The 26,195-nt window shown below is 35.2% G+C and overlaps 1 protein-coding gene across 1 annotated transcript in view; it reads right to left on the bottom strand.

The window, feature by feature from the left end:
- Positions 1 to 25,914, bottom strand: part of NEMP2 (nuclear envelope integral membrane protein 2) — a 33,294-nt gene extending 7,380 nt beyond the window's left edge. The window contains exons 1-6 of the mRNA XM_031960303.1: positions 25,717 to 25,914; positions 6,952 to 7,064; positions 5,833 to 6,064; positions 5,612 to 5,684; positions 3,877 to 3,970; positions 1,438 to 1,552 (exon numbers count right to left, since the gene is read on the bottom strand). Of these exons, the coding sequence (XP_031816163.1) occupies positions 1,438 to 1,552; positions 3,877 to 3,970; positions 5,612 to 5,684; positions 5,833 to 6,064; positions 6,952 to 7,064; positions 25,717 to 25,843 (754 nt within the window). The 5' untranslated portion in view covers positions 25,844 to 25,914. The remainder of the gene's footprint in view (positions 1 to 1,437; positions 1,553 to 3,876; positions 3,971 to 5,611; positions 5,685 to 5,832; positions 6,065 to 6,951; positions 7,065 to 25,716) is intronic.
- Between the last annotated feature and the right edge of the window lie 281 nt (positions 25,915 to 26,195).

The following is a 26,195-nucleotide window of genomic DNA, read 5'->3' as shown; positions in this document are numbered from 1 at the left end:
ATTTTTGTATGAATGCTCAAGATTATTCCCCATTCCATATTGTGCCCCAAGTTACTTATGTTAAGAATTCAGATTTCATTATAATGTGGGTAAATTCTCCCCTTCCCAGTGCAGACCGCAATCTATGCCTTTGATACAACTGTCTTCTTGAGTTGCTTTGGTCAAAAAATGTCATTACTTGGTGACCAACTCATGGTTATGGGTTCTCAGACAACGATATACATGAGAGGCAGTGAAGGTATACTGGCTACACAATTAGAGAATCTGTACTCAAATCCTAGCTCTGCCACCATAGGCAAGCCATTTTTCCTGACCTGACAGGTCTTTCCTTTCTTCAATTGTAAAATGAATTAGATAACTTCAAAGGTCTTCCATTTCTATATTCACAAAGTCTCAGGTCATAAGCTTTTCCATGTTGATAAGAATTTCCTGAATTTGTGTCCACTGGCAAAAACTGCCAACTTTTTAGAATGTAAACTTCTTGAGAGCAAGACTGTTTTTGCTTTTTTTTTCTACCTTTGCATTTCCAGAACTGAGTACATTGTAAATGCTTAATAAATGCTTGCTGACTGATAGCCTTCAAGAGTTCTGGAATTCCTTCAGTGAAGACTTTGAACAAGGTGTTTTACTTGAGACATTTCTCAGGGAGTCAGATAAATGACAGGTATCTAGGCAGCTTCTCATTTTTCTAAGAGGTAAAATTTAATTTAATTTTCAGTATCAGACTAGGATGTCAACAGATGACTGCATAAGTTGTTAAATATGATTTCATACTATGTCAATGGAAAAAAGGACATAAAGTCACACTAAAAGAATGATTCTGAACTACAATAAAGATCTGGGTTAGAGCTCAACTCCAATATAGTAGGCAGAAAGTATATTAGATCATTTAAGTTTTTTAGTTAATTGTAGCCAGACATTTTTAAAAAACAAACCTGCTTTGAGGTAGAAGATATATGTATAGGAAAATAGCTTCTGAAAACACACTCATAAAAATCTGGTAAGACTTTTCAAGACCCTTCCACTCCAATGCATTACAGAATCAATATGAAAGAAACTCTAGGTTCTCAAAGATTATACCAAGTCCTACTACTTGGAAAAGGAAAAGTTTCTTCCATGGGATTGTTAACGGACTATGTATATGATATCTGAACCCCAGATTAAATTCTAGAAAAGTTCATCCCCAAGTTGACCATAGGGCCAGAGCAACTCGTGAAGACAACTTCCTAAATTTTAGAAAGGTTATGACCTATGCTAATAGAGAAAGTTCCTCCCTACTCCCCATTCCCCATTTCTCCCCGCCATCTGAGCTAAGCTCCTTATCAAAAGTTCTTTCAAAACTCTCCTTTCTAATGTTCAAAACTGTCACTAGGACAATCCCTCTCCATATTTGTCTCATAAATATAAGAGTCTAAATGTTTCTTTCAATTTACCTACCTAATATATATGTTTTGTTTTCATACCAGAGCCATTTTAGTTCTTCCATTAACTGGCATACGAGGTAAAATGAAGCGAACCAACAACCAATCATGAGGGCCCCAAAGGTGCTAAACTGTGTGGGGGAGGAAAGAAATAAAGAATGGTCCAATTTATTCAACCTTAAATGAAAACCACTGTTCCATTAGACTTCATTATCAATTGATGGAAAGGTATAAAGAATATAAAGATCACAATGAACCCACTGATGATAAAAATTTTATTTGATGGAATAAAGCCTTGAAGACTCCTCCTAAAAGATGTCTATCCTCTAGCTGTATGTCAGACTAACATAATATTCCATGAAGGATGCCATGACAGAGATAATTTTGGTCAACAACCCTCTGATAATTCATATTAAGTGGGGCAAAAGGTGTTGTTCATCATGATGGAGGATGTCCAACATGGAGTCTAAATAGAAGAGGGATTCCCTAGAAAAGTTTTGAAGATGATATTGGGCTGATTGTATCAAGCCTCTGATCCCTGCAAAGCCTCCTATATGAAATCCATAATCAAAGATCAAAATAGTTTGACCTTATTATCCACAGCTGTCTGTAGTTGAGGAATATCTATTCCCCAGGCTATGATATGTAAAACTAGTTGGGATTAGTGAATCATCAATCTATAAAACTGATCTCATAACAAGTTCCTTCTCCATAATATTGTACTGGCTGCTTCCCAGACCTGGAATGCTCTGTCCTCCATCTATGCCTCTAATATTTCTCCTGGTTCCTTCAAGTGTCAGTTCAAGAAGGCTTTCCTGGTCTCCCCAGCTGCTAATTTTTTCCTTTGCAATTTCTTTCAAATAATCTGTATCTATCTTGCATGTACTTAGACATGTTTCTGCCATCAGAATGTGAATTCCTTGAAGGGCAGGGACCAGAATTTTTTTATTTTTACTTTCTCTATATCCTTAGTACTTGCATTGCATAGAGTTTGACAAATGTTTGTAAACTGAGCCAGTGACTGGTCCAACAGTGGTATTTTGGGGAGATATTGCAGATGGACAATGAAATGGGCCCAGGTAGAAGAAAAAAGGCACATGGCCTGAATAGCTCCCAACCAAATACTTTAATGACTTCAACTTCTTTTTTTAAACAATATTCTTCAGGTAATACTAAATGGTTATGAGTCATGGAATATTCCAATCTCCACAATCAAAGGACAACAGATAGCATCCAGTGGGCACAATTAGGCTAGTAATGAATTAAATAAGAGAAATGGCATAAAAATGCCAACAAAGAAATATATGACCAGGCCAATCACATAGAGATAACAAAGTTAACTGATAGATAGCCCATGTACTCCTTTAGAATCTAGAAAAATACCACCAACATGTTGGAAGAATGAACTGTTGCAGGATTTATGGATGAGATTAGCTCTTGATGAAAAGGCAAAGATGCTACAAGACCTGCATTGCTAGGGAAGTGCCTTCAATAATGAGTTTGTGTAATACCTGAAATCTCGTCTAAACCAGGATAGAGGCAAAGTTTTAGCAGTTTTGATAAGACAGCTGCTGTCTATTAGGCCTTGATGGAACTACCTGTCACTTGGCCACAAGAGCACTGACTTAGATCAGCAAGAGACCTTGGAAATTGCCTAGTTCATGGATACTTCGCCTGAAGTTTGTGAACTTGTTTATTTGTTTTTTTCTTTAAATATTTGGATAATTATATATAAGTATATGTGTGTGTGTGTGTGTGTGTGTGTGTGTGTGTGTATGTGTGTAGTCAATAATCGTAATTTTATGTAATTTATTTTATGCCATTAAAACATTATCCTAAGAAGGAATCCATAGATTTCATCAGATTGTCACAAGGATCTGTGACACCCCCTCATTCTCCAAGGTGGACAATGTAGCCTAAATAAATGTCAAAAAGGGAATAAGTGAAGGAACCTGGATTTGAACTTAGGGTCTTGATGTCAAATCCTCCCCTTCCCTCACCCTCCCACTGCCCCTAAGAAGGAAATCATACTGATTGCTAAATAAATACATACCAAGGCAGTATGAAAATGTACTGTGACAAAATACAATGACCTGGTGTGGGGAAAACTATAATTTAAAGTCTTAAAGTGAAGATACTATACCCCACACCCTTCAATAAGGAAGAGAATTTTAGCATGTAATTTAAATTTTTTCCTAAAGGTAAAAAAAGGATTACTTCAAAGAATGTCAAAAGGAATACCCCAACTACAAACACATTTCAGCTGTTAAAAAATAATGAGATTTTCTACCAAATATGTTGAAAATCCAAACATTTTAACGACAGCTTCTAGAATGAGGCAATATAGTATGGAATAAGGAACTGGTAGGATCAAATAAATGAAATAACCTTTTCCCTCCCAGGTCCTGATGCTTAGTGCATTAACCATTTTTAATTTTATAAATAGCACACCTACCTTGGGAATATATCTTCTCATGAGCAGCAGGAAAAAGACTAAGGTCATAAGAATGCCCATTATGGTTCCAGCAGAATAATAGAAAACAGTGCTCCTGTTGGAGATAAACAGTCATATACTATTTACTTGATAACTATTATTTTCAAGTGCAAAATACAGATATTTGACCTATATTCAGGTAATCAAAAAGAAAATCCTAAAAGAAAAACTACACATTTGAGTGGCGGATCATATTAAATATGCCTCTCTTTGTTTAATAGGAATACAACCAATGACTGAAATTTACTATATTTGCTCGCCTTTGATGCATTAAATTCTGTGACTTTAAAGAGAAATGTTATTGATGCTAAATATAGCACATATTTATAATTTAATATGATATAGTTTAAGTCCAAAATTGATTAACATGCTAAGCAGGATGGGCATCTCACTAGAAGAAGTGGCTGAAGATTGGGATCATAATATAATTACACCCATTATTCAGAGCTTAGACTTAGAGCAAACTCAGTCACCTATTACATACTGCCAAACCTCAAGGCAAAAAGATCTTTCAGTAGTTAGGGGAAAAGAATGGTGGCAGTTATCACACAGTTTATGTTCTTATTCCATAGGATGGATGGACATGAAATTCAACTCAACTCTACTGATTTAAAACCTATGAACACTATATGAAATAGAAGCCATAAGAATACATTGACAGGAAATGATATTAAACTATGGAAAGAGAAGATAGAAGAATTACAAAAAAGAACACAAAATAATCATAAAAGCACAGCATCACAAAACTGTTTTTGGAAGGGTCCAAAAGCCCTAAAAGAATGAACAGACTATGAAAATATACTGTATAATAATTGACATTCATTATGATGATCTTGAGTCAGCAGGAAAATGTTAAACTAAATATAATATGCTCTGTTTGATAAAGTTGGAAAATAAGCAATCATTTGACAAAGATATCCAAAATGCTTAAATTTTGAAAATTTTGAAAACTGGCCTTTTAAGAGATATTTCAATTATTTCTATTATGTGTTTAATTTGAATGGGTCATTTCTTGATGCATAAGATAAGAAGAGCAAAAGTATAGTAGTGAAGAGATTTTCATCCTTCACCTTTACCAGTGGAATAATGACTTCCTAAATAAGTTTTAGTTACAGTTTGATATTATTTAATAACAACAAAAAGCTTTGAATTTAGATCCAAGCGTGGGGTGGGGGGAAAACCTGAGTTCAAGTTACTTTCTATTATTTAATATCTTTATGATCATGGGCAAGTAATTTTATCTCTCTGGAACTGAATGAATTCATACTAATGAAGACTTGTAAAAGAGCAAAAATAGTAAACACAGCTTTATAAAGTACATATAATGGGATAGCCAAATGATGCAGTGAGAAGAGCATCAGACCTGAAGTCAGGAGAACTTGATTTCAAATCTGATCCCAGACACTTAACACTTCCTAGTTGTGTGACCCTGGGCAAGTCATTTAAGCCTAATTGCCTCAGCAAAAAATAAAATGAAATAAAATGAAAAAATAAAGTACATATAATCAACTTCAATGTCATTATAAGCTCTGAAGGTGATATACATAGTTATATTTACTACTTAGCACAGCAACCTGTATACAGTTGACACAATAAAAATCTGTTGAATTTAAATGAATTCTGGAAAATACAAAAGAAATTTTTTAAAATTATAAGTTATGCTCATTGCCAAAATTAATAAAGAAACTCGACTTACCTACTCAAGGTCTTTGCTTTAAAGAAAAGGAATATCCCTGTCACAAACAGAAGAAATAGTTTTGTATCCACAACTAAAACAAAACAAAACAAGAAAATATTAAGATTTGGGGCAGAATGTATTAAAATGTTAACTTTTCAATGTTTAATCTAGGCAGTTAATTATGATGAAATGATAGATTAAATATTATCATTACCATGTATATTAAAAACTTGACTTACTATTTCGATTCACTCTCAATGTATACGGAAATATGTTTTTGGCAGGCTTCACATAGAAACACCAAGACTTCTGATATGGATTAATATTAAAGGTTATATCATTAGACTCCTTTGGTTTCCAAAAGGCATGAATCGTACACTTGATAAAAGCCAGGAGAGTTTCTGGATACTGACAATCATATTCTTCCATGAAAAAGACAATGCTGAGCATGTCTGAGCTGGTAATTTTCACCTATCAAAAAAGGAAGAGAGAAAAAGAGAGAGTGAGAGAAGGAGAAAAAGAAGAGAAGGAAAAGGAAAAGGAGAAGATGGAAAAGAAGGAGGAGGGCATAAAGAGAGAAAAGAAGAAAACTAGAGAAAAGAAGGGGAAAGAGAGAAGCAGAGGGAAAGGCAGAGGGATACAGGGAGAGAGGAAGAGGGAGAAGAGCATGCTAACAGTTTCTTTAAAACAGAAGTCAAGAAATCTGAAGCTAATGGGCAAAACAAAGAGAATCCATAATCAGATGATTAAGAAGAAAATACATACAGTAACATAATATGAAATCCTGGGAATTTTCCATGGACATGTGTTTAATAAAAAAGGACATACATTGCAGGCAAACATTCCCTTTTATGATCATTTAGTTAATCAACATAGCACCAGGTAATAAAAGATGGGCAGCATTGTCAGGACTATAGGAGGATAGGATTCATGTTTTTTTTTATCTTATTTTGTTTTTTAATAGCGTAAAAAAGCAACGATTGGATTTTTTGTTCTTTTTTTTCAGTGAAGATAAAATACCAATTCTCCCTTCTACTCCAAGCCTACTAGAAAGGCACCAGTATCAAATCTAAAATCTTCCTGACTCATCTGCTATAGAGTAAGGCAGATGGTGACAGTTCCCTAAGAATTTACTTGAAATCCTGGCTGCCAATGTATGCTGTGTTCTCTGTTTGCTGTTCTTTAATAGGGGGGAAGAGGTAAGGGTCACCCAATGATGGGGAGCAGCAGCAGCAAAATAGTCAAGTTTGCTTGCTAACCTGGCAATACATCTTCAATACCAAAAAGTGGTCCTCTTACAAAATTTTTGTTTTTGTTTTTCATCCCTCTGCATTTATGATTTAAAAGTAGAGCCTTACCTGAATGGTTGACCAAATGTATTTCCACTCCATTTGGGCAAGTTGGTTGTAGCAGTAACAGACTGATTCTAAACTCTTTATCATATCTATTTCTTTCAGAATTCTACATGGTGCTGGTGAAGAGAAGGGGAAGAAGAGAGATAAAACAGAAACTGAAACAACATGAAAAACAAATGTTTAAGAAATGTTCCCTTTTAATCCCATGGCTTTGGGAACCATAGCATTTCAAAAAACTTTTGACCTACCTGCTTCATCCCACTCTCTTCACGCTTTCCTCTCTTTTCATGACACTGCTCCCTCTTGTTCTCCTCACACCTCGCATAACCTCAGTCTCTTTTGTTGGTTCAACAATTGCGGTTGAATACCCGCAAACTCCAGGTATTACTCAAAGCTCTCTGATAGATTCCCAACTTTTTTTTTCTCTATACTCCTACTTGGTGATCTCATTAGCTCCCATAGGTAAAATGATCATTTCTATACTGATGACTCCTAATTGTTTGTTTTTTTAAAATATGCAGTCCCAGTCTGTCCCCTAAGCTTCAATTCTGCATCCTGTTTCTTGCACAAGGTACTCTATCACCTAGTTTAGTGTCTTTGCATTATCTGGAACATATTTCCCTTTTCATTTCAAACTCAAAGATTTTTTTTTCCCTTAAAAATGCCACATATGCAAAAATGTTTGTAACAGGTCTTTTTATGGTGACAAGAAACTGGAAATTGAGTGGATACCCATCAGTTGGGGAATGACTGAATAAATTATAGTTTATGAATGTAATTTCTATAAGAAATGATGAGCAGGCTGATTTCAGAAAGGCCTGCAAAGACTTATATGAATTAATGCCGAGGAAAGTGAGCAGAACAAAGAGAACATTGTACATGGTAACAGCAACTTTATGTGATAACCAACTATAATAGCCTTGGCTCTTCTCAGCAATGGAGTGATCAAGAAATTCCAATAGACTTGGGATGGAAAATGCCATCCATATACAGAAAGAGAACTAGGGAGACTGAATGTGGATTGAAGCTTACTATTTTCATCTTTTGTTTGTTTTTCATTTCTTGTAGTTTTCCCCTTTTGTTCTGATTTTTCTTTTACAAAATGACTAATATGGAAATAGGTTTAAAATGATTGTACATGTATACCTTATATTAGATTGCTTGCTGTCTTGAGGAGAGGGAATTAAGGGAGAGACAAAATATGAAACTCAAAATCTTACAAAAATGAATGTTGAAAAACTATCTTTACATGTAATTAGAATAATAAAAAGCTATTGAAATTTTTTAAAAATGTAAATCAAGTATCATCTTTGATGTGAAACTTTTCCTAACTCTCTGAACTGCTGGTAACTGCTAGTTATCTTATATTTAACTACTTTATATTAATTTGCTTTATATTTATTCTATTTATACTCATACACTTCCTATTTTCTTTCCAGATTGTAAAGCCCTTGATAGAGGAATGATCTCATTAATTATATCTGAATTCTTAGCAACTAGCCAGAGTTTAATAAAAACTTGCTAAATGATCACAAATTCTTGTACTCATCAATTAAGTACATTAATCTTTCCTAAGCAAGTTTTCCCCATTTCATTATAAAAAGTATAGTTAAGATTAATAAAATTATAGCTAAGAAAAATATTTTTGATTCAAAGGAATTTTCTATATGTATGTCTACCATTTCTGTCATAACAACATTGCATTTTTCCGATATGAAAATCTGTACTATGTCAGGCACAGCTTATCACTAAAACAGTATTATAATGACTAGTAAACTCGATTTACTTTCCTTTTCTTCTTTCTATGAGTCTCTGTAACAATATTTTTAATCTATATTTTTATCTTGAAAATGTATCAAAATCGATGTTTCCTTTCTAAATCAAGAGATTTCCTTAACCAGCACTACTATTCAAAAGTATATAACTACTAATTCTATTCAGTTATCTGCATAGTTGAAACATGAAGAGTATATTCTCTAAAGAGGCTTATGGAAAACCACCATCAAAAATTACATACGGGAATCGACATGTATTCCTAACTTAAAGTCAGGAAGATACTTTCCCTAAAAATGACAAGTGGTCCACAAAAAGCTTGACATGCAACTCAAATGTGTCACATCATCTCTAAAACATTCACAGGTGAAACTCATAGTTAAAGGGCAACAAAGAGTCAGAAAATGGAATTAATTATAGTGTATTTCTACACTAATTTATTTTAATTATCAGTAACAGAGAATTTGCCAAATTTGGAATCAAATCAGACCCTGAAGTGCTATTTTAAAAATCAGAAATGGTATGTAAGAAGAAGTTACAAAGAATAGCTAGAAAATAGTCAATAAACATCTATTAAGTGCCTATTATGTGCCAGGCACTGGCTAAGTAGTTGGGATACAAAAAGAAGTAAAACAGTTAGTATCCTCAAGGAACTCACAATCTAATGTAGGAGATAAAAAGCAAACTGGAAATTGAGTGGATACCCATCAGTTGGGGAAATATATATACAAACAAGCTATATACAGGAAATATAGGAAATAATTAGCAGAGGGAAGACCATTGAATTAGAGGAGTTGGGAAAGGTTTCCCGTTAAAGATGGGATTTTATTTGGGACTTAAAAAGGAAACCAATATGTATAGATGAGGAAGGAAAACATTCTAGATAGGAGCAACAGTCAGAGAAAATATTTGGAGCCAAGAGCTAGAATATTTTGTTTCTAAAACAGAAAGGAGGCCAGTATTACTGAATCAAAGAATACATGGTAGGGAGTAAGGTGTAAAATGATGGAAAGGTAGGAGGGAGCCAGGTTTTAAAGGACATTGAATGCCAAACAGAAAATGGTGTATTTTATCCTGGAGTTTACTGAATAGAGGAGTGATATCAGACCTGTGCTTTAGGAAAATCACTTTGATGCTTAAATGGAGGATAGTTGGAGTAGGGGCTTAAATTTTTTTTTTTAATAATAGCTTTTTATTTTCAAAATACATGCAAAGAGTTTTCACATTCACCTTGCAAAACCTTGTATTCCAAAATTTTCTCCCTCCTTCCTCCCTACCCTCCTCCCCTAAACAGCAAGTAATCCAATATAGGCTAAACATGTGCAGTTCTTCTAAACATATATACATATTTATCATGCTGCAGAAGAAAAATCAGATCAAAAGGGGGAAAAATGAGAAAGAAAAAAAAAAAAAAAAACAAGCAACCAAACAACAAAAAAGGTAAAAAAACTATGTTGTGATCCACATTCCACTCCCATAGTCACCTTTCTGGACCCAAGTGGTTCTCTCCATCACAAGTCTATTGTAATTCCCTTGAATCACCTCATTGTTGAAAAGAGCCAAGTTCATCAGAGTTAATCATCACATAATCTTGTTGCTGTACACAATGTTCTCTTGGTTCTACTTACTTCACTTAGCATCAGTTCATGTAAGTCTCTCCAGACCTTTCTGAAATTAGCCTGCTCAACACTTCTTATACAACAATAATATTCCATTACATTCATATCCCATAACTTATTCAGCCATTCCCCAACTGATGACACCCACTCAGTTTTAGGGAGAGACTTGAGGTAGGCAGACCTTTTAAAAACTCTTGTAAAGAGGTGATAAAGATCTGTACCAGAGTAGAATCTATGTCAGAAAAGGAAAAGAGCCTTTTTGGAGAGAAAGTAAAATTGGTAGGACTCACCAACAGATTAGATAGGAGGTATGGTAGACAAGGAGTCAAGGATAAGAGGTAGATTTTGAGTCTAAGACATCCTAAGAAGGATGATATTTCCCTCAGCAATAATGGGGGGGGGCAGGCAGAGAAAGATTGTTGGGGGGTGAAAAATTGTGATTTTTGTTTTGGCCTGTTTAGTTTTAATTTTGGACCTGATGTTTGCTGGATATACAGTTTGAGATATTTGAAAGGCAACTGGAGATGCCTTTCCAGGGTAAGTAGAGAGTTTGTGGTAAGATAGCAGATTTGAGAATCTTCAGTATAGAGATGGTAATTAAATCCAAAAGATTTGATGAGATTACCAAGGGAAGTGGTATACCAGAGGAAGAAGAGAAGAGAGTCCAGGATAGAGGCCTGTGGGACACCTAACATTAGAGGGCATGAACTGGAAGAAGACTCAGCAAAGAAGAATGAGGAAGGATCAGATAGGTAAAAGAAGACCAAAGAGAGAATGACATCTCAAAAATCTAGAAGGAAGTTTCAAAAAGGAACAAGTGATCAACAGTGGTAAAGACAGAAGGGAGATCAAGAATGAGGAATAAGAAAAGGCCATAGGATTCGACAATTTAACTTTGGAGACAACAATTTAAGTGGGATGATGAGATCAGAAGCCAGATTGTAAAGAGTTAAAAAAAAAGAGGGCAAGAGAAGAGAAAGTAGAGTCATCTATAATAGGTTTTCAGAAATAAAAGACAGAAAAGTTTAGCCATAAAGGGAAGAAAAGATGTAGAACAATAGCAGAGGTGAAAAGATTAAGTCAGGGTTTTCAAGACTGGAGAGACATAAGTTTGTTTGCAGGTTTGGAAAGAGCCCCTAGACAGGAAGAGATCGAAAGTAACAGGGTGAGACTGATGAAGCACTATGTTGGGAGAGCAGTTTAGAATGTGAAAAACTCACAGAGTTCTCACAGCCAAAAGGAGCACTTTACTTCATAAAAACACACAGATTAACTAAAAAAGATCTAGTAGGGACTGAAAGTGAAGAGGCACTATTTAAAAGTCAGAGGCAAGAGAGGGAAAGAAGAAGCAAGTGTGGGGTCTAAAGAGTTAGGGAAGAGTTAGGGAGCATCCTAGGGCAGAGCAAACTTGGATGTTCTAGGGGAGCCGGATCAGGAGGAGATGGAATACATAAATTATCTGTCATAAAAGAGGCAAAAAAAAGATTTTACAGAAGAGGGAGAGGAGAGGAGAAGTGAGTAAACCTCATTCTTATCTGAATTGGCCAAAGAGAAAATAACATACATATTCAATATGGGTATAGAAATCTATCTTACCCTGTAGGAAAGGGGAGGACGTAGTCAGAAGCAAAACACTTTTGAGAAGAAGCAGGGTGAAAGGAGAGAGAGGGTGAAAGGAGAAAGAGGATAAATAGGGGAAGATACAGTTAGCAATAGTAATTGTGAAAAGAATTTTGAAACAAGTTTCTCTGATAAAGGCCTCATTTCTCAAATATATGGAGAATTGAGTCAAATGTATAAAAAATAAGAGCCATTTCTCAATTGATAAATTATTTAAAGATATGAAGAGTTTTCAGACAAACCAGTCAAGCTATTTGTAGCCACATAAAAAAATACTCTAACTCACTATTGATTAGAGAAGTGCAAATTAAAACAATTCTGAAGTATTATCTCATACCTGTTAGAATAGCCAATGACCCAGAAAAGAAAAATGATAAAAATTAGAGGGAATGCAGGAAAAAATGAGACATTAATGCATTAGTGATGGAATTGTGAAATTTGGAATTATATCCCAAAAGGCTATAAAATCATGCATATCCTTTGATCTAACAATACCACTACTAGGCATGTATCCCAAAAGAGATTTTTTAAAAAGGAAAAGGACTTATATGTACAGAAATATTTATAGCAGCTCTTTTCTTATGGCAAAGACTTGGAAACTGAGGAGATGCCCATCAAATGGAAAATAAATAAATTCTGTACTGTGGTTATGATGTAATACTATTGTTTTATAAGAAATGATGAACAGGATGGCCTCAGAAAAAGTAAAAAGTCCTCCAAGAGCTTACACAAAGTGAAATGTACTCTATACAAAGCAATAGCAATGTTGTGGGATGATCAGCTGTGAATGACTTTGCTATTCTCAACAATAATATGATCCAAGACTTCTTTTGAAGAATTTATGATGAAAAATGCTAACTATACCCAGAGAAAGAACTAACTGTGTCTGAATACAGATTGAAGCATACTTTTTTTTTTTACTTCATTTTTCTTGAAGTTTTTTTGACAGGGGCAGGGAGGGAGATGTTTCCTTTTCTTTTTTTTTTTTTCTTTCGCAACACAACTTATAGAATACTCTGGATAACATCACAAGTCCCTTCTCAATGGAGGGGAGGAAGTAACTCAAAGTTTTAAAAACAAATGTTTAAAATTGTTTACAAAGTTTATGGCAGCCCTTTTTGTAGTGGCAAGTAACTGGAAATTGAATGGATGCCCATCAATTGGAGAATGGCTGAATAAATTATGGCACATGAATGTTATGGAATATTATTGTTCTGTAAGAAATGATCAGCAGGATTATTTCAGAGAGGCCTGGAGAGACTTATATGAACTGATGCTAAGTGAAATGAGCAGGAGATCATTATACATGGCAACAGCAAGACTATACGATGATGGGTTCTGATAAACATGACTCTCTTCAACAATAAGATGATTCAAAACAGTTCCAATTGTTCAGTGATGAAGAAAGCCATATGCACTCAGAGAGAGACCTGTAGGAACTGAGCGTGGACTACAACATAGCATTTTCATTCTTTCTGTTGTTGTATGCTTGTATTTTGTTTTCTGTTTTTTTTTTTCCCTTCTTAATCTGATTTTTCTTGCGCAGCAAGATAACTATATAAATATATATTGGATTTAACATATATTTTAACATATTTAACATGTACTGGATTACCTGCCACCTAGGGGAAGGGTTAAAGGGAAAGAGGGGAAATTTTGGAAGAGAAGGTTTTGCCAGGGTCAGTGTTGAAAAATTATCCATGCATATACTACATATGCATATGTAAATAAAAAGCTTTAATAAAATTTTTAAAGAAATTGTTTTACATGTAACTGGGAAAAATAAAATACTACATTCTAATAAAAAAGGACATACAGGAAGGTCAATAGTAGTACACTGGGTGGATTCTTTGTCAGAAAAAAAAATACAGATGAATTACAAAGATGAATTACAATAAATTAATTATCATTTTATAATTGAGCCCATTGTGTAATTAATCCTATTCTATAGTTCAGCCCCATTTTGTATGATTGCTCAGGCACATTTCTTTGTCTCTTTTTCTACAAACTAAATTCAGAAGTTCAGTTCTCCTGCTAATCACTGTTCTATTCTTGCCTCAAGGAAATCTGCTGTCCTAGAGGGATGCAGGTAGACATTAGGGAATCTGGTTCCCTATTTTTAAACTTGCAAGTGGGCTTAGTGTATATTTCTTAATCAAAGGAGTTTAGCTACTTCTCTGAGTTAGTGAACTTTCAGAACTTCAGCTCCTGAAAAACTCCAAGATATCTGTTTGTTACCTTGAAGGCCTACAAACTGATCTGGTACATTTCTACAAAATATACTGCTGGGTCTTTGCCTATCCTTTCACAATTAAAGAGAACCTTATCCTGGTCCACTATCAATGGCCTCAGGATACAGATGGGTCTCATAAATCAACAGAGCATTCCTCTAAGAAAAAGCAGGGGGCTGCTTGGCCCACTCTTCTTAATGTAACCCATCCTATTGTCTTCAACCCCACAATGCTGCCAACCCTATAATCAATATATTATTTTCCTCATTTACCCTGTTCTGTTCTTTGCTCTATGCTTATAATAAGATGCTGTGCCTCCTTCTCTGGATCTTTTGGCCTGAGGTAGCTATTTGATCCACTTTATTAATAAGTTTGTGCTCTGCTAATAAATCAGTAAAAGTGTGGACCTCTGTATCTCAGTTTACTTTTAATAAATTTATTGAGACAAACTGGTGGCAGTAATGAAATTGGAGGAAAGAGGTTCATACTCCTTACCCTTTTTTTGAGGGAGGCATTCCTTGGTGAAATTTTTTCACCTGAAAGGAAGGCTTTTCTTGAAAACTTCTTCCTTTTTACCTGAAAAGGGAGAGAACTGGCTCTCCCCTCAACCTCAAATTCCATAGCTTTAACTCTAAGGTTAAAGTAGATTAATAATTAATAACAATAATAATTGTTGAGAAAAGTTGCAGCTTTTTGTTTGCTTATATCTTGTATGTTTATTTGTGGTCAATGTGATAATTTGGAAATAACTAACAATATAGAGATTGGGGAAGGGGGGGGGGGGGAAGCCAAGGAGACAAACCTTTAGCTACTTCCTCAGAGAACTTTTTTTTTTTTATTCCCCACAGATCTAAGTACAGGGGGAAAGTATAAGACTGATTTTTCAAGGCTTAAGGAATTAAAGCTTTGGGAAAGTTTTTTTGTTCCCCAAAGGCAGCCCTTAGAGGAAGGCCCAAAACCGTGGAGAATTCAAGCCATGGAGAATTTTTCATTCTCCAAGGAAAGCTCCTGGATATCTAGGGGAGGATTTTTTTCCTTCAAAGACTAGCCCTCAGCTTTTATCAGGGAAAACTGGGGCGGAGAGGGGGAGCGGGGGTGGGGGAAGAGGATGGAGTGCAATGAAAAAATACTGAGAAAAGTCTAAGAATCAGCCTGACAAGAGATCTTTAACATACATTAATTTCTTAGGAGCTCCATGTCTTTGTGTCTCTGTGCATTTATAGCATGATATTTGGAACCATCTAATAAACCAATTGAGAATAGAAACCTGCTTGCTCTTAAGTCCCATATTTGAAAGTATGTGCTTCTGTGTGGCTTTTAAATAAATACATGCTCTTGGACAGAGCCAGAAAGTGTTTTAAAACAGTTCAATCTGCTAGGAGAGGCTTAACTCTCATAAATTTCTAGGGAAAGATAAGGAACAAGCACTTCTATGTCTCTTTTGTCATATTATTTATGTTTAAAAGTCAATCTAGCTCTTTTCCTGAAGAGTAAAAGTAAAGTAAAAACTTTTCTTGGGGAAAAAAAACTTTCTCTTTTTTAATAGGCCATGTAAGAAGACACATAAGAAGCACAGACAAGGAAAACAGGATATTTTCCCCAATTTACAGCAATGCCATCATAAACTAATTAAAAGCTGAGTTTGTGACTAAAATGTAAGTTCTCTACTGTGAAAATGTGGTTTGAATGTTTTTTTACAAAAGTTAAAATATTTTAGCAAATTTCAGACTAGCATTTTGTTTAAAAGGAAATTAATAACTGTGAATGGTAAATGAATCCTTTATCACTCTTCCTCTAAAGAGTGTCAGCTTTTTATATCTCACAGCTAAGAGAGCTAGGTCATTTTAGTGATTAGAAAGAAGCAGATTTGAAAACTACATCACTGAGGTTTAGAAGTGAAAAAAAAAAAAAAAAGGTTGCAGCTTTCATTTAAATAGTGGTACTTAGGAACTACCTAGTATTAATTCTTAACTGGTTCTGTTTTAGGTGGTACAAGAAGGGTATAGACAAATTTAAGAAGATCACCACAGATATATATATGAAAGCTACTCAATATCACAAGGGTACAGAGCAAAGAAGGGAAAAATCAGTTTGGAATAAATTTCAAAGCAAGTTTACATTTTGAATTTTTAAGAAGTATCTTACTTTTTGTCTGCACACACAAAAAAAAGTTTACTTAAGGGAACAACTTGATTGAAAGTGAAATTCAATTTGAAAAAATACTTTGTGTTACTTCTGTAGATAATATAACAGAATTTAATTGTTATTTGAATAGACCAGGCTTAAATAAACTGTTAAAGAGTTTTATAATTGCTAAGAACATCTTAATGGAAGTTTGCAGCCATGCAATCAGGATTAGGACTAGGACTAAGATTTTCCCTTCTGGACAGTGAGGGAAAGATGAGATGCTTTCATCTCTGAGAGAATAATAGAACTGAAAATAATTAGCAATAATTCAACAGAATTTATTATAAGTAAATTAATGGCAAAGTTGCCGGAGTTGAAATAAACCGTGCAACTTAGAGACCATAAAAGTTTAATAAGTCACTGGTTTTGTTTAAAAATATGTGCTAAAATTATAAAGGAGAAATTCAGTGACAAGAAGATTAATTCTATAGATAGCATGAGACACAGAATTTTGAACTGATCAAGTAAAAGAAAGTTTAGGAAAAGAATATGAAAAATATTACTTGATATCTAGGGGAAGGGGATAAGGGGAAGGGAGGAAGACAAATTTGAAACTCAAGATTTTACAAAGGTGAATATTGAAAATTATATTTGCACATATTTTTAAAATAAAAAGTTATATGTGTGTGTGTGTGTTATTTTTTTTCTTCCCTGATCACCTTAGTAAACAGATCTAATAATGGTATTGCTGAGTCAAAGGACAAACACAGTTTTAGAACTCTTGGCATATAATGTTCTTTAAAATGTTTGGAACAGTTTACAGTTATACCAAGTGTATTTAGTTTTCCAATTGGTAGAACCCTTTGGAGTCAATTTCCATACAAGAAATTTTCCCACCTGGTTAATTCTGTGCTTACTGTGATAGCCTGTCATACAACTATGACTTTTACTTGAAACCCAGCAGAAATAAGGGTGGTGTTTTTTTTCCTTTTATATATGTGTTGAGTCATTCCATATCCTTAGGTTTAGGCCTGGAGGATTAGCTTTGATGCTTTATAATCATATTGCTGCTTTTTCCTTTCATAATAAATCTCTCTAACTAGGGCAGGTATTTTTTTAGATATAATTTTAAAAATATTTTAAATATATATATTTAATTTTTTTAATATAAAGAATCTCATTGTTACAATACTCCAGCATTTTTGTACTGCTACAGGATACAAGTATACAAGATCTTATTGTTTTTGTCTGAAATTATAATCTTTTTCATATTCTAAATAATTAAGTAGATATATAATTGACTGTCATCTGCCCCTTAATAGGTACATATTCATGTATAAAACAAGGTTATTAATCTTATATTTCAAAATAAGAGAATAATTAAACAATAATGCAGAAGTTTGTGGGACCAAGGTATAAATCTATTAATTAGTAATGTTAAAGTCAGAAACATCTGTTTTGTTTTAAGGAAAAGAAGAATTTTGATGCAATAATTTTCTTAGAGGAGTGTAACTTAAGAACTATCTTGTATTATCTCAAAGGGAAATCTAATTTTCATTAGTTTTATTATTTACTTTGAGTTTAACACTTCATTGTAGAACATTCACTGAAGTACAAACATATTTTACTATTCATTTAACATACACTGCTTTCTGTGTATAATTTGGAATTATGTAGTTAGTATATTTACATATTATATCCAGGTCTTTTGTAACAAAAGGAGTAAAGTTAGTATCTTTTAAGTAACTTTATTTGTATAGCTAGTGAACCTAGAAATAGAGATCATCTACTTACAAGGAATGTCATTGCCTATGTTTTCATATATAGTGTTGGATCCTTATCAGTATCTATTCCTCCTAAGGAGGAATAACCCATAAGGTTTTATACACAAATTTATATTATTTATTTGACTAGCATTAATATTGCACTTTAAGGTTTACAAACACTCTACAAAGTATTACCTATGTTAATAATTGTAGTATTTATTGTTCAGTTGTTTTTCAATTATCTAACTTTCCAAGACCCGGTTTAAAATTGTCTTGGCAAAAATATTGCACTGGTTCACCATTTCCTTCTTCAGCACATTTGACAGATGAAGAAACTGAGACAAACAGGGTTAAGTGTCTTGGCCACAGTTATACAGCTAGTAAGTGTCTAAGACTGGATTTGAATTCAGAAAGATGAATCTTCCTAATTCCAGGCCCAGCATTCTATCTACTGTGCCACCCTTAAATATTTTTTTAATATTGTCAACATTAAAAATATTTGTAATTTTGTAACAAAAATATTATAGATAATAACTAAGTCTTAATTTCTTCCACTGTAAAATGAGATGGCAGGACTTTTATGTTCATTCCAGCTCTAAATCTATGATTCTATAGTCTCTGTCTATGATATAAAATTAAATTCCTTTCATTAAGATCTCAGGTTCATTTCTTGTGAATTATTAAGATCTCTATTAATTTTCTCCTATGCTGGGATTTTTACTCTATTGTAGTATCTGGCAGGTGGATATATACACATATACATACATATATGTACAATTTCCTCCCTCTCCCTCCCCTTTAGCATTTAAAACTACATAGATTTTTTAAAAAGAAAAATTTTAAATTTAAAAAATCTATCTAGATTAATTTGCCAAACTCTTCCATTTTAATGTATTTTCACTTGTCCTCATTAGATCCTCCATCCTTACGTAAAGAGCCCATCACTTCTTTTATCCCCAAATCCTATTTTCTGATTTAGTTTCTTAATAAGCTATTCATATCTCAAATGCACCCTTCATTTCTGCTCTTTTAGTGATAAACAACGATATCAACATCAACTGTACTACTAAGGTCAACTTCTTGCCTAGGACTTCACAACTCCTAGCACTGATCTTGAGATCACTTCTGGTAATAGATATTTGTTCTGAAGGAATCATGAGAAGTGGGTACCAATTGTATTATCTACTCAGCCTTGGGAAGCTTTCCCTTAAAAACTTTCTGAGTTTCAGTTTCTTCATCTATACAATGAGAGATTTAGACTAAATGGCCTCTAAAGTCTCTTTTAGCTCTAAATCTAGATTTCTATATTCTAAATAAATGCTTTGGAAAGACTGCATAGATGCCTATAGTTTAGGTCAGTTCTCTATTATGGCTGCTGCAAATCTATATCATTAGAAAAGATGATGCTTCAGATGGTTCATCACTAATCTGTGTTAGGACTTTACACCTAGAAAGCTTCAAAGGTCCTCCTTCTGTCATGTTCTCCTCCCAACCATGCCCAAAATAGAGATGAAGATTCCCTTTTGCCTCTTAAGATGTTTTACCTTTGAAACAATTGTTTCATTATTTTAAGGCACACTGCATTTAACCTAAATTCCTCACACTTGGTCAATAATGTCTTTTATACCACTTCTTTCAAGGAGTCATTATTAGTAACATGCTACAGCCTTCTCATTCCCACTATGTGTATTTCTATTGACCTTTGGATTAATTATAATTTCAATTCTTCTGAGAACTTAGTGGTCTGTGATTTAGAGCTATATGGTATTTCTGGGGGAAGACTGGTGCTAAAGGGACGAGCTTTTGCAGCAGCCAGCAGACAGATCACTGACAGCACTACACAAATTTCCAAATGAGTTTTAAACTGATCCCTTCTTCCTACTCAATTCTGAGCCCAGCTTACTGCTTATTTCAAATGCCAAGCCAAGATTTACATTTTTTGCCCATTAATAATCTTTATTTATACCCCTTGAAAAAATACTAAAATTATTCCCTGATATACTCCCCATTATTGAATCCTCCAAAACCTAATCACTAAAGTAATCATATCCAGAAGCATATGCATTACTGTATAACCAAATTCCATGTACTCTACAGGGATCATAAGATAATAGACTCAGAGTTGGAGGAGACTTTAGAGGCCAATGAAACTAACACCTTCATTTTACAGATGGGAAAACTAAGGCTTAGAAAGTTAAGTGACATGTTCAAGGTCAACCTACTAGTAAGTGTCTGAGGCAGTATTTGACCTCAGAGTTTCCTGACTCCAAGCCCCCATTTTATCAACTCTCCTCTTCTTTAGACAGGGACCAACATAAGTCATTGCAATTAAGGCACAGCAATTTTGTGTCATTTTCACTTATGTTATTGTAGTTATCATGCATATTGTTCAATTGGTTCTATTCTTTTCACTTTGCACAAACACATATAAATCTCTTTGATTTCCTCATATTTGTCATTCCTTAGAGTACAATCTTATTCCATTTTATTTAAATGCTGCAATTTGTTTAGTCATTCCCTAGTTGACAGGGAAGTACAGTGAACAGAGTGCCAGATCTGGAGTCAGGAAATCAGAAAAACTTCTCTTCCTAAACTTCAATCCAGCATCTGATATTTACTAGCTGATGATCCTAGAAAAGTCACTTAATGCTCTTTGCCTTAATTTCCTCAAGTATAAAATGAGCTGGAAAAAGAAATGACAAACCATACCAGTATCTTCACTAAGAAAAACCCAAATGAGGTTACAAAGCATCAAAAACAACTGAAAAATGATTGAACATCAATAGGTATCCTCTATCTGGGATTAATAAATCTGTAATGAATGCTTATTAATCGGTTGACTGGTTTCCAATTTTTGAATGTCACAAGGATGATAATGCTATGACAAATAAATAGGGAATCCTGGTGACATGATCAGCCAGTTTGCCCATTAATCAATTTTTCTGAGTCTCTTTATCTCTTCTCTCACTACAAAGAATAATAATAGCAATGCTAATGATACTAATAAGTAGCACTTTAAGGCTGCTTTATAAATATTATCTCATTTGATCCTGACAACAATCCTATGTACTATTATTATACTCATTTTAAAGTTAAAAGAATGAGGCCATGAACTCAGGTCTTTATAACTCCAGGAAAATCACTCTCTACAATGCTCCCTGAATTTCATGCTGACCTTGAAAATAAGCAGAGGCAGGTTAACAACCCTTGGGTTTATTTTAGTTCATGTTTCTGATGCATAGGAACTGTATGAACATGGCCTCAATTTTCCCATCTACAAAATGAGATTGCTAGATTAGATGGTCTCTAAGGTCTGTGCCAGCTCTAGATCCAAGGTCTTATCATAAAGAAACAAAACCAAAATCAAATGCCACATATAAGAAATAATAAAAGCAAACTATCCAGAACTTTTGATTATGGATAACAAAGCATGGAATGACAAAACCTATAAAGAACTGCTAGGAAAAACAAACAAACCACACTTTAAACTTCAAGATATTTAGTATTTAACAGTTTCAATGATTAGCAACAAATTTGCAAATGGGCAGGGGCAGGGTAGGTAGGTGACACAATTAATAGAGCATCCACCTTGGAGTCAGAAGGACCTAAATTCAAATCTAGCCTCAGACACTTGACATTTACTAGTGGTGTGATCCTGGGCAAGATATCTAACCCTGATTGTCTTGGCAATAAATAAATTAAATGAATGAACAAATAAACAAGTAGATAGACAGAGTAACAGTTAAAAAGATAAGTGGCCAGGAAGAAGCTCTTCAATGACAAAGGAAAAACTCTCAAATAACACAAGATTATTTTGCCTTCTTGAGAAATCTCAGAAAAGAATGTAATAATAAAAGATGGTGAATGATAAAGGAACTGAAGACACAACCCAAAATGACATTCCTTGTAAACATGAACCTAATAAATAATGAAAAAAAACAGGGAAAGTTCAAAGGGAAGGTACATTTAAAGTATTTCTATAAATAAAATAAGCAAATTATTTGATTTAAAACACTCCAAAAAAGAACAACTTAAAGAATGTAAATAAGTACAATGATCATGAGAAGACAGTGAGTAAGTATCAGTGATAGGAATCCAGCATCTTCAAATTCATTGTTCAAATTTCAACACACCAAACACATCATGTCTGATCAGTCAATCACATCTCATCCTCTGACTTGGCTCTTTAGGCCTATCCTTTCATTAAATCTTTGTATAGATAAATCCCAAATAAAGCCAAACTTCCAAAATACATATAATTAATTTCACTATTATTTATTTCAGGTCTTCTTTAAACAGTAAGGCCCTCCCTAAATCACTTATTTATGATTCACATTTTTTTTTCAGAAATAAATCTCATCAACCAATTAATAAGTTCTCATCTCTCTGAAGCACCTTCTTCATTTGTGATGTAGTAATAGCATTGAAATTGGAACCAGAAAGTGTTGAGTTTGAAGCCTTGTGACCTTTGGAAGTCAATCCTCTAAACTCAGGCTCAAAATCTCAACTTTTCACACTATTTCTTATTACCCATATTCAATCAGTAGTCAAGTCCAGTTGATTTTATCCTCCCATCTATTATATACAACTCCTTCTTTCCATTGACACTGCATCATCCTGAGGCAGGAACACATTAAACTCAGCCTAAACTACTGCAATAGCCTTCTGGTCTGCCTCAAGTCTCCCATTCCAATCTATCTTCTGCTCAGCTGCCAAACTAAGTTCCCTAAAACAAAGGTCAACCAAAATGACTTCCTATCACCTCCAGAATCAAATATAAAATCTTCTCTTGGGTTTTTAAAGTTCTGCATTAATTTAGCCCCTTCCTAAATTTTCCAACTTCTTATCCCCTCCACACAATCTGAGATGCAGTGACATTGGCCTCCAAGCTTACTGTTCCTCCCACACTATACTCCATTTTGATTCTACTTGCCTTTTTAGTGGCTATCATCCATGCCTGGAATAATCTACTTCCTTATCTTCCTCTCCCAGCTTTTCTTAAATCTCAACTAAAATCCAGTTTTTTACAAGAAGCTTTTCCTGATTTACCTTTAATGCTAGCATTATCCCACTGAGATTATTCCCAATAATAATTTCTCTTTATCCTGTCTTATCCTGTCTATATTGCAAATATGTGGCCTGTCTCCCTTTATTAGACTGTGAATTCCTTGGGAATTGAGACTGATTTTTGTCTTTCTTTGCATCCTTACCTCTCACTACAGTGCCAGGCTCATAATAGGAGCTCACAGGAGTAGGTCGACAAACATAAATATTTGTTGACATCTTTATTTAACCTCCCTATGCTTCAGTTTCCTAATGAATAAAATTAGGGAAGTTGGTTTGAAAATTCTCAACATATGCTTCTATTTATTACTATTCTATTTATTTTACTCAAAATTATATTTAAAATTCATTCAAACTCAATAAAAAAAAAGCTTCAGCCAAAACTACAGAAATAATAGTTTTAGTTAGTTTTTGGATATCTTAAAAAAAAAAAAAAAAAGATACTTCCCAAAGTTTAGGCAACCTTAAAACTACTTCCTGAAAAATTTCAGTCAAGGTTTTTTGGTGCAGAAATTGTGATTTCTGTAAATGTAGAGAATACCAGTGTGGAAACTCACTCCACTGAGACATCACATTCATCTCAGCACCTCATATGTAATTTGTTGTTTTTTTATTCTTTGCTCTCAAAGAGGTTCATTGACATCATGAAGGTGATGTCTTGACTTGTACTTGGACTGGATTATGAGTGGGGCAGAGCTACACAAAGTCCTCAGCCTCACTCTATGCTCCAGACTCACTGTTCTTAATTAACCACAGGGGTTAAGAACTTTGTTTATGATCCTATAGCTAACATGTGTCAAAGAGAGGTCTTGAATTCAAGTCTTTGTGACAACAAGAACAATCCTGGAACTTACTTCTTCAGATGATTTGGTAAAGTACTTTCATAAAATTTAAGTTTTTTTAATGTGTAAAACAGATATTTTAAAATATGACTAAGTCAAAAACATGAATCTAATGATTATCAAAATGTACTTTAAATGTTTTTGGTTTCTTCACTGGTTGAGCTTACTTCTTCAGATGATTTGGTAAAGTACTTTCATAAAATTTAAGTTTTTTTAATATGTAAAATAGATATTTTAAAATATGACTAAGTCAAAAACAAGAATCTAATGATTATCAAAATGTACTTTAAATGTTTTTTGGTTTCTTCACTGGTTGGGTTTCACTTTGGGAGATGTTTGTCTTTTGTCTATTAAAGAGAGATGGAAAGCAAGATGGCAAGTGAGATCAATGCATGCTAAATTATATTTATTTCACAATCTCTATGACTTCTCTTTAACCTGCTTAAACAGATGTTTTTAAATATTTTTATTTTTCCAGAGGACTTATTATAGAAAGTATGAAACTGATGTGCCCAGGGATCTGCTTTCAATTTCAAAGACACACTTCCTCAGTTCAGAGATGTCAACAAAAAAAAAATTTAAGAAATGGAAAATGACTTGGTGTGAATTTCACCGACAACACAGACTGAACATCTCAGACACCTAAGTACCTCAGTTTCTAAGGACTCCACCTATTTACTGAAAAGCCTAGGTGGTTCTCCACTTAAAGTTTCTGTTCTCTACAGCCATCCAGCCTCTAGTTCTTCCTGTTTAACTGACTGGCTTCCTTCCAAATTGAGTAAGGAAATTTTGTGGAGGCCTGCCTGGATGCTTCCCATTTCTTGGAATGGGAATTTCTGGGCAAATAGGAGTGTACAATAAATCACCAAAAAGTTTTAAGAGCCAGAAATGATATTATCATTTAATTCAACCCCGAATCTGGGTGATCAAAAGCCATACTGCTGAAGTTCTCACGATGCAAAAACTGATTCTCAGGGGTGATTTACACAATGAATCTGGTGAACACTGTCCCCAATCCAAAGTTAAAAGGAAAAAACGAGGTTTCCGGGACCTGGATAGGAATGAAAACCAATGGGTTAGAAACCGGCTTGCCCCAACCACAGATTGTCATCTGGGGTCCGGAAGGCAGGTGTCCATTAGTTCTGCACAGCTTGGTCACGGGCCAAAGACAGCTCTTGGGAGACGTAGGAAGGAAGCTTCACTGATTAAAGGTTTTTGGAACCCAGGCCTTCAAAATTCTGACACATCCATATAGTGAAACTTAATAAAGGAGACACCACACTTAGCAGGATGAGTCTAGGCTTTTGAGACAGAAGGGCAACATAAAAAATCGGCTTGTGAGAAATGCTACACACAGGAAAGGGGCTGAGAGGCCGTTTAAGCTGGTGCGTTTAACTGCAGGTTGGGAAGGAGAGATAGAGGAGGTTTAAAAAAAAAAAAAAAGAGCTGCACCCCATCTTCTACCCTCAGGTGTTCCAACAAATCTGGCTGGGGTCCCTTACCTACATAAGGGAAACTGGCCAGGTGGGGAAGGCGGGACAGAACCAAACCAGACCAGCCCGCCTCCAGAAATCCCGCTATCAGGGGTTGGGCTTCCACTGGAAGAGCAAATTCCCCTCCCACGGAAGGGGCAGGCGCACAACGGCTAAGATGTCCTTGCGAGCCGGGCGGGGGAAAGGAAGCACGGACAGAAAAGAGCGGCGAACGAGCAAGGCTGCGCGGTTACCTGACAATGCCGCCACCTCCTCCCCTTGCGCCAGGCCCACGAGGAGGAAGGGTAGCGGCTGAAGCCAGAAGAGCCGCAGACACTGGCCTAGAGAAGGCAGCGGCGGCAGCTTAGAACGCCGCCGCATCCTGCGCCCGGTCGCGCCGCTCACTGGGACCGCCTCCTCCTCCTCCGGCCCCTTTTCAGCCCCAAACTTGCATTTTGCTTCCGCCGCCGCTGTCGCCGCCTAGCAACCACCCCAATCTGGTGCTGCGGAAGTGGAGAGCGAGAAGGGACCGGAATGACTGGGGAGGGGGCTGCTGAGGGAGCCCGAGGGGAGACTGCGGCGCCTGGCCCGCCCCTCCCTAGCCGCGCCCAGCCACTGCCGCTATTGTAGTTGTTGCGGTCGCGGGCTTTTTACCTCCCCTTCCGTGGCCCGAGGCTTTTCTGGCGGCTGAGACCCTGCAGCATCCCCAGGAAGGACCAGGCTGCGGGCCTTG

The sequence above is a fragment of the Sarcophilus harrisii genome, chromosome 3 (assembly GCF_902635505.1).
Source record: "Sarcophilus harrisii chromosome 3, mSarHar1.11, whole genome shotgun sequence".
NCBI lineage: Eukaryota > Metazoa > Chordata > Mammalia > Dasyuromorphia > Dasyuridae > Sarcophilus > Sarcophilus harrisii.
This window is presented reverse-complemented; position numbering and strand designations above follow the sequence as displayed.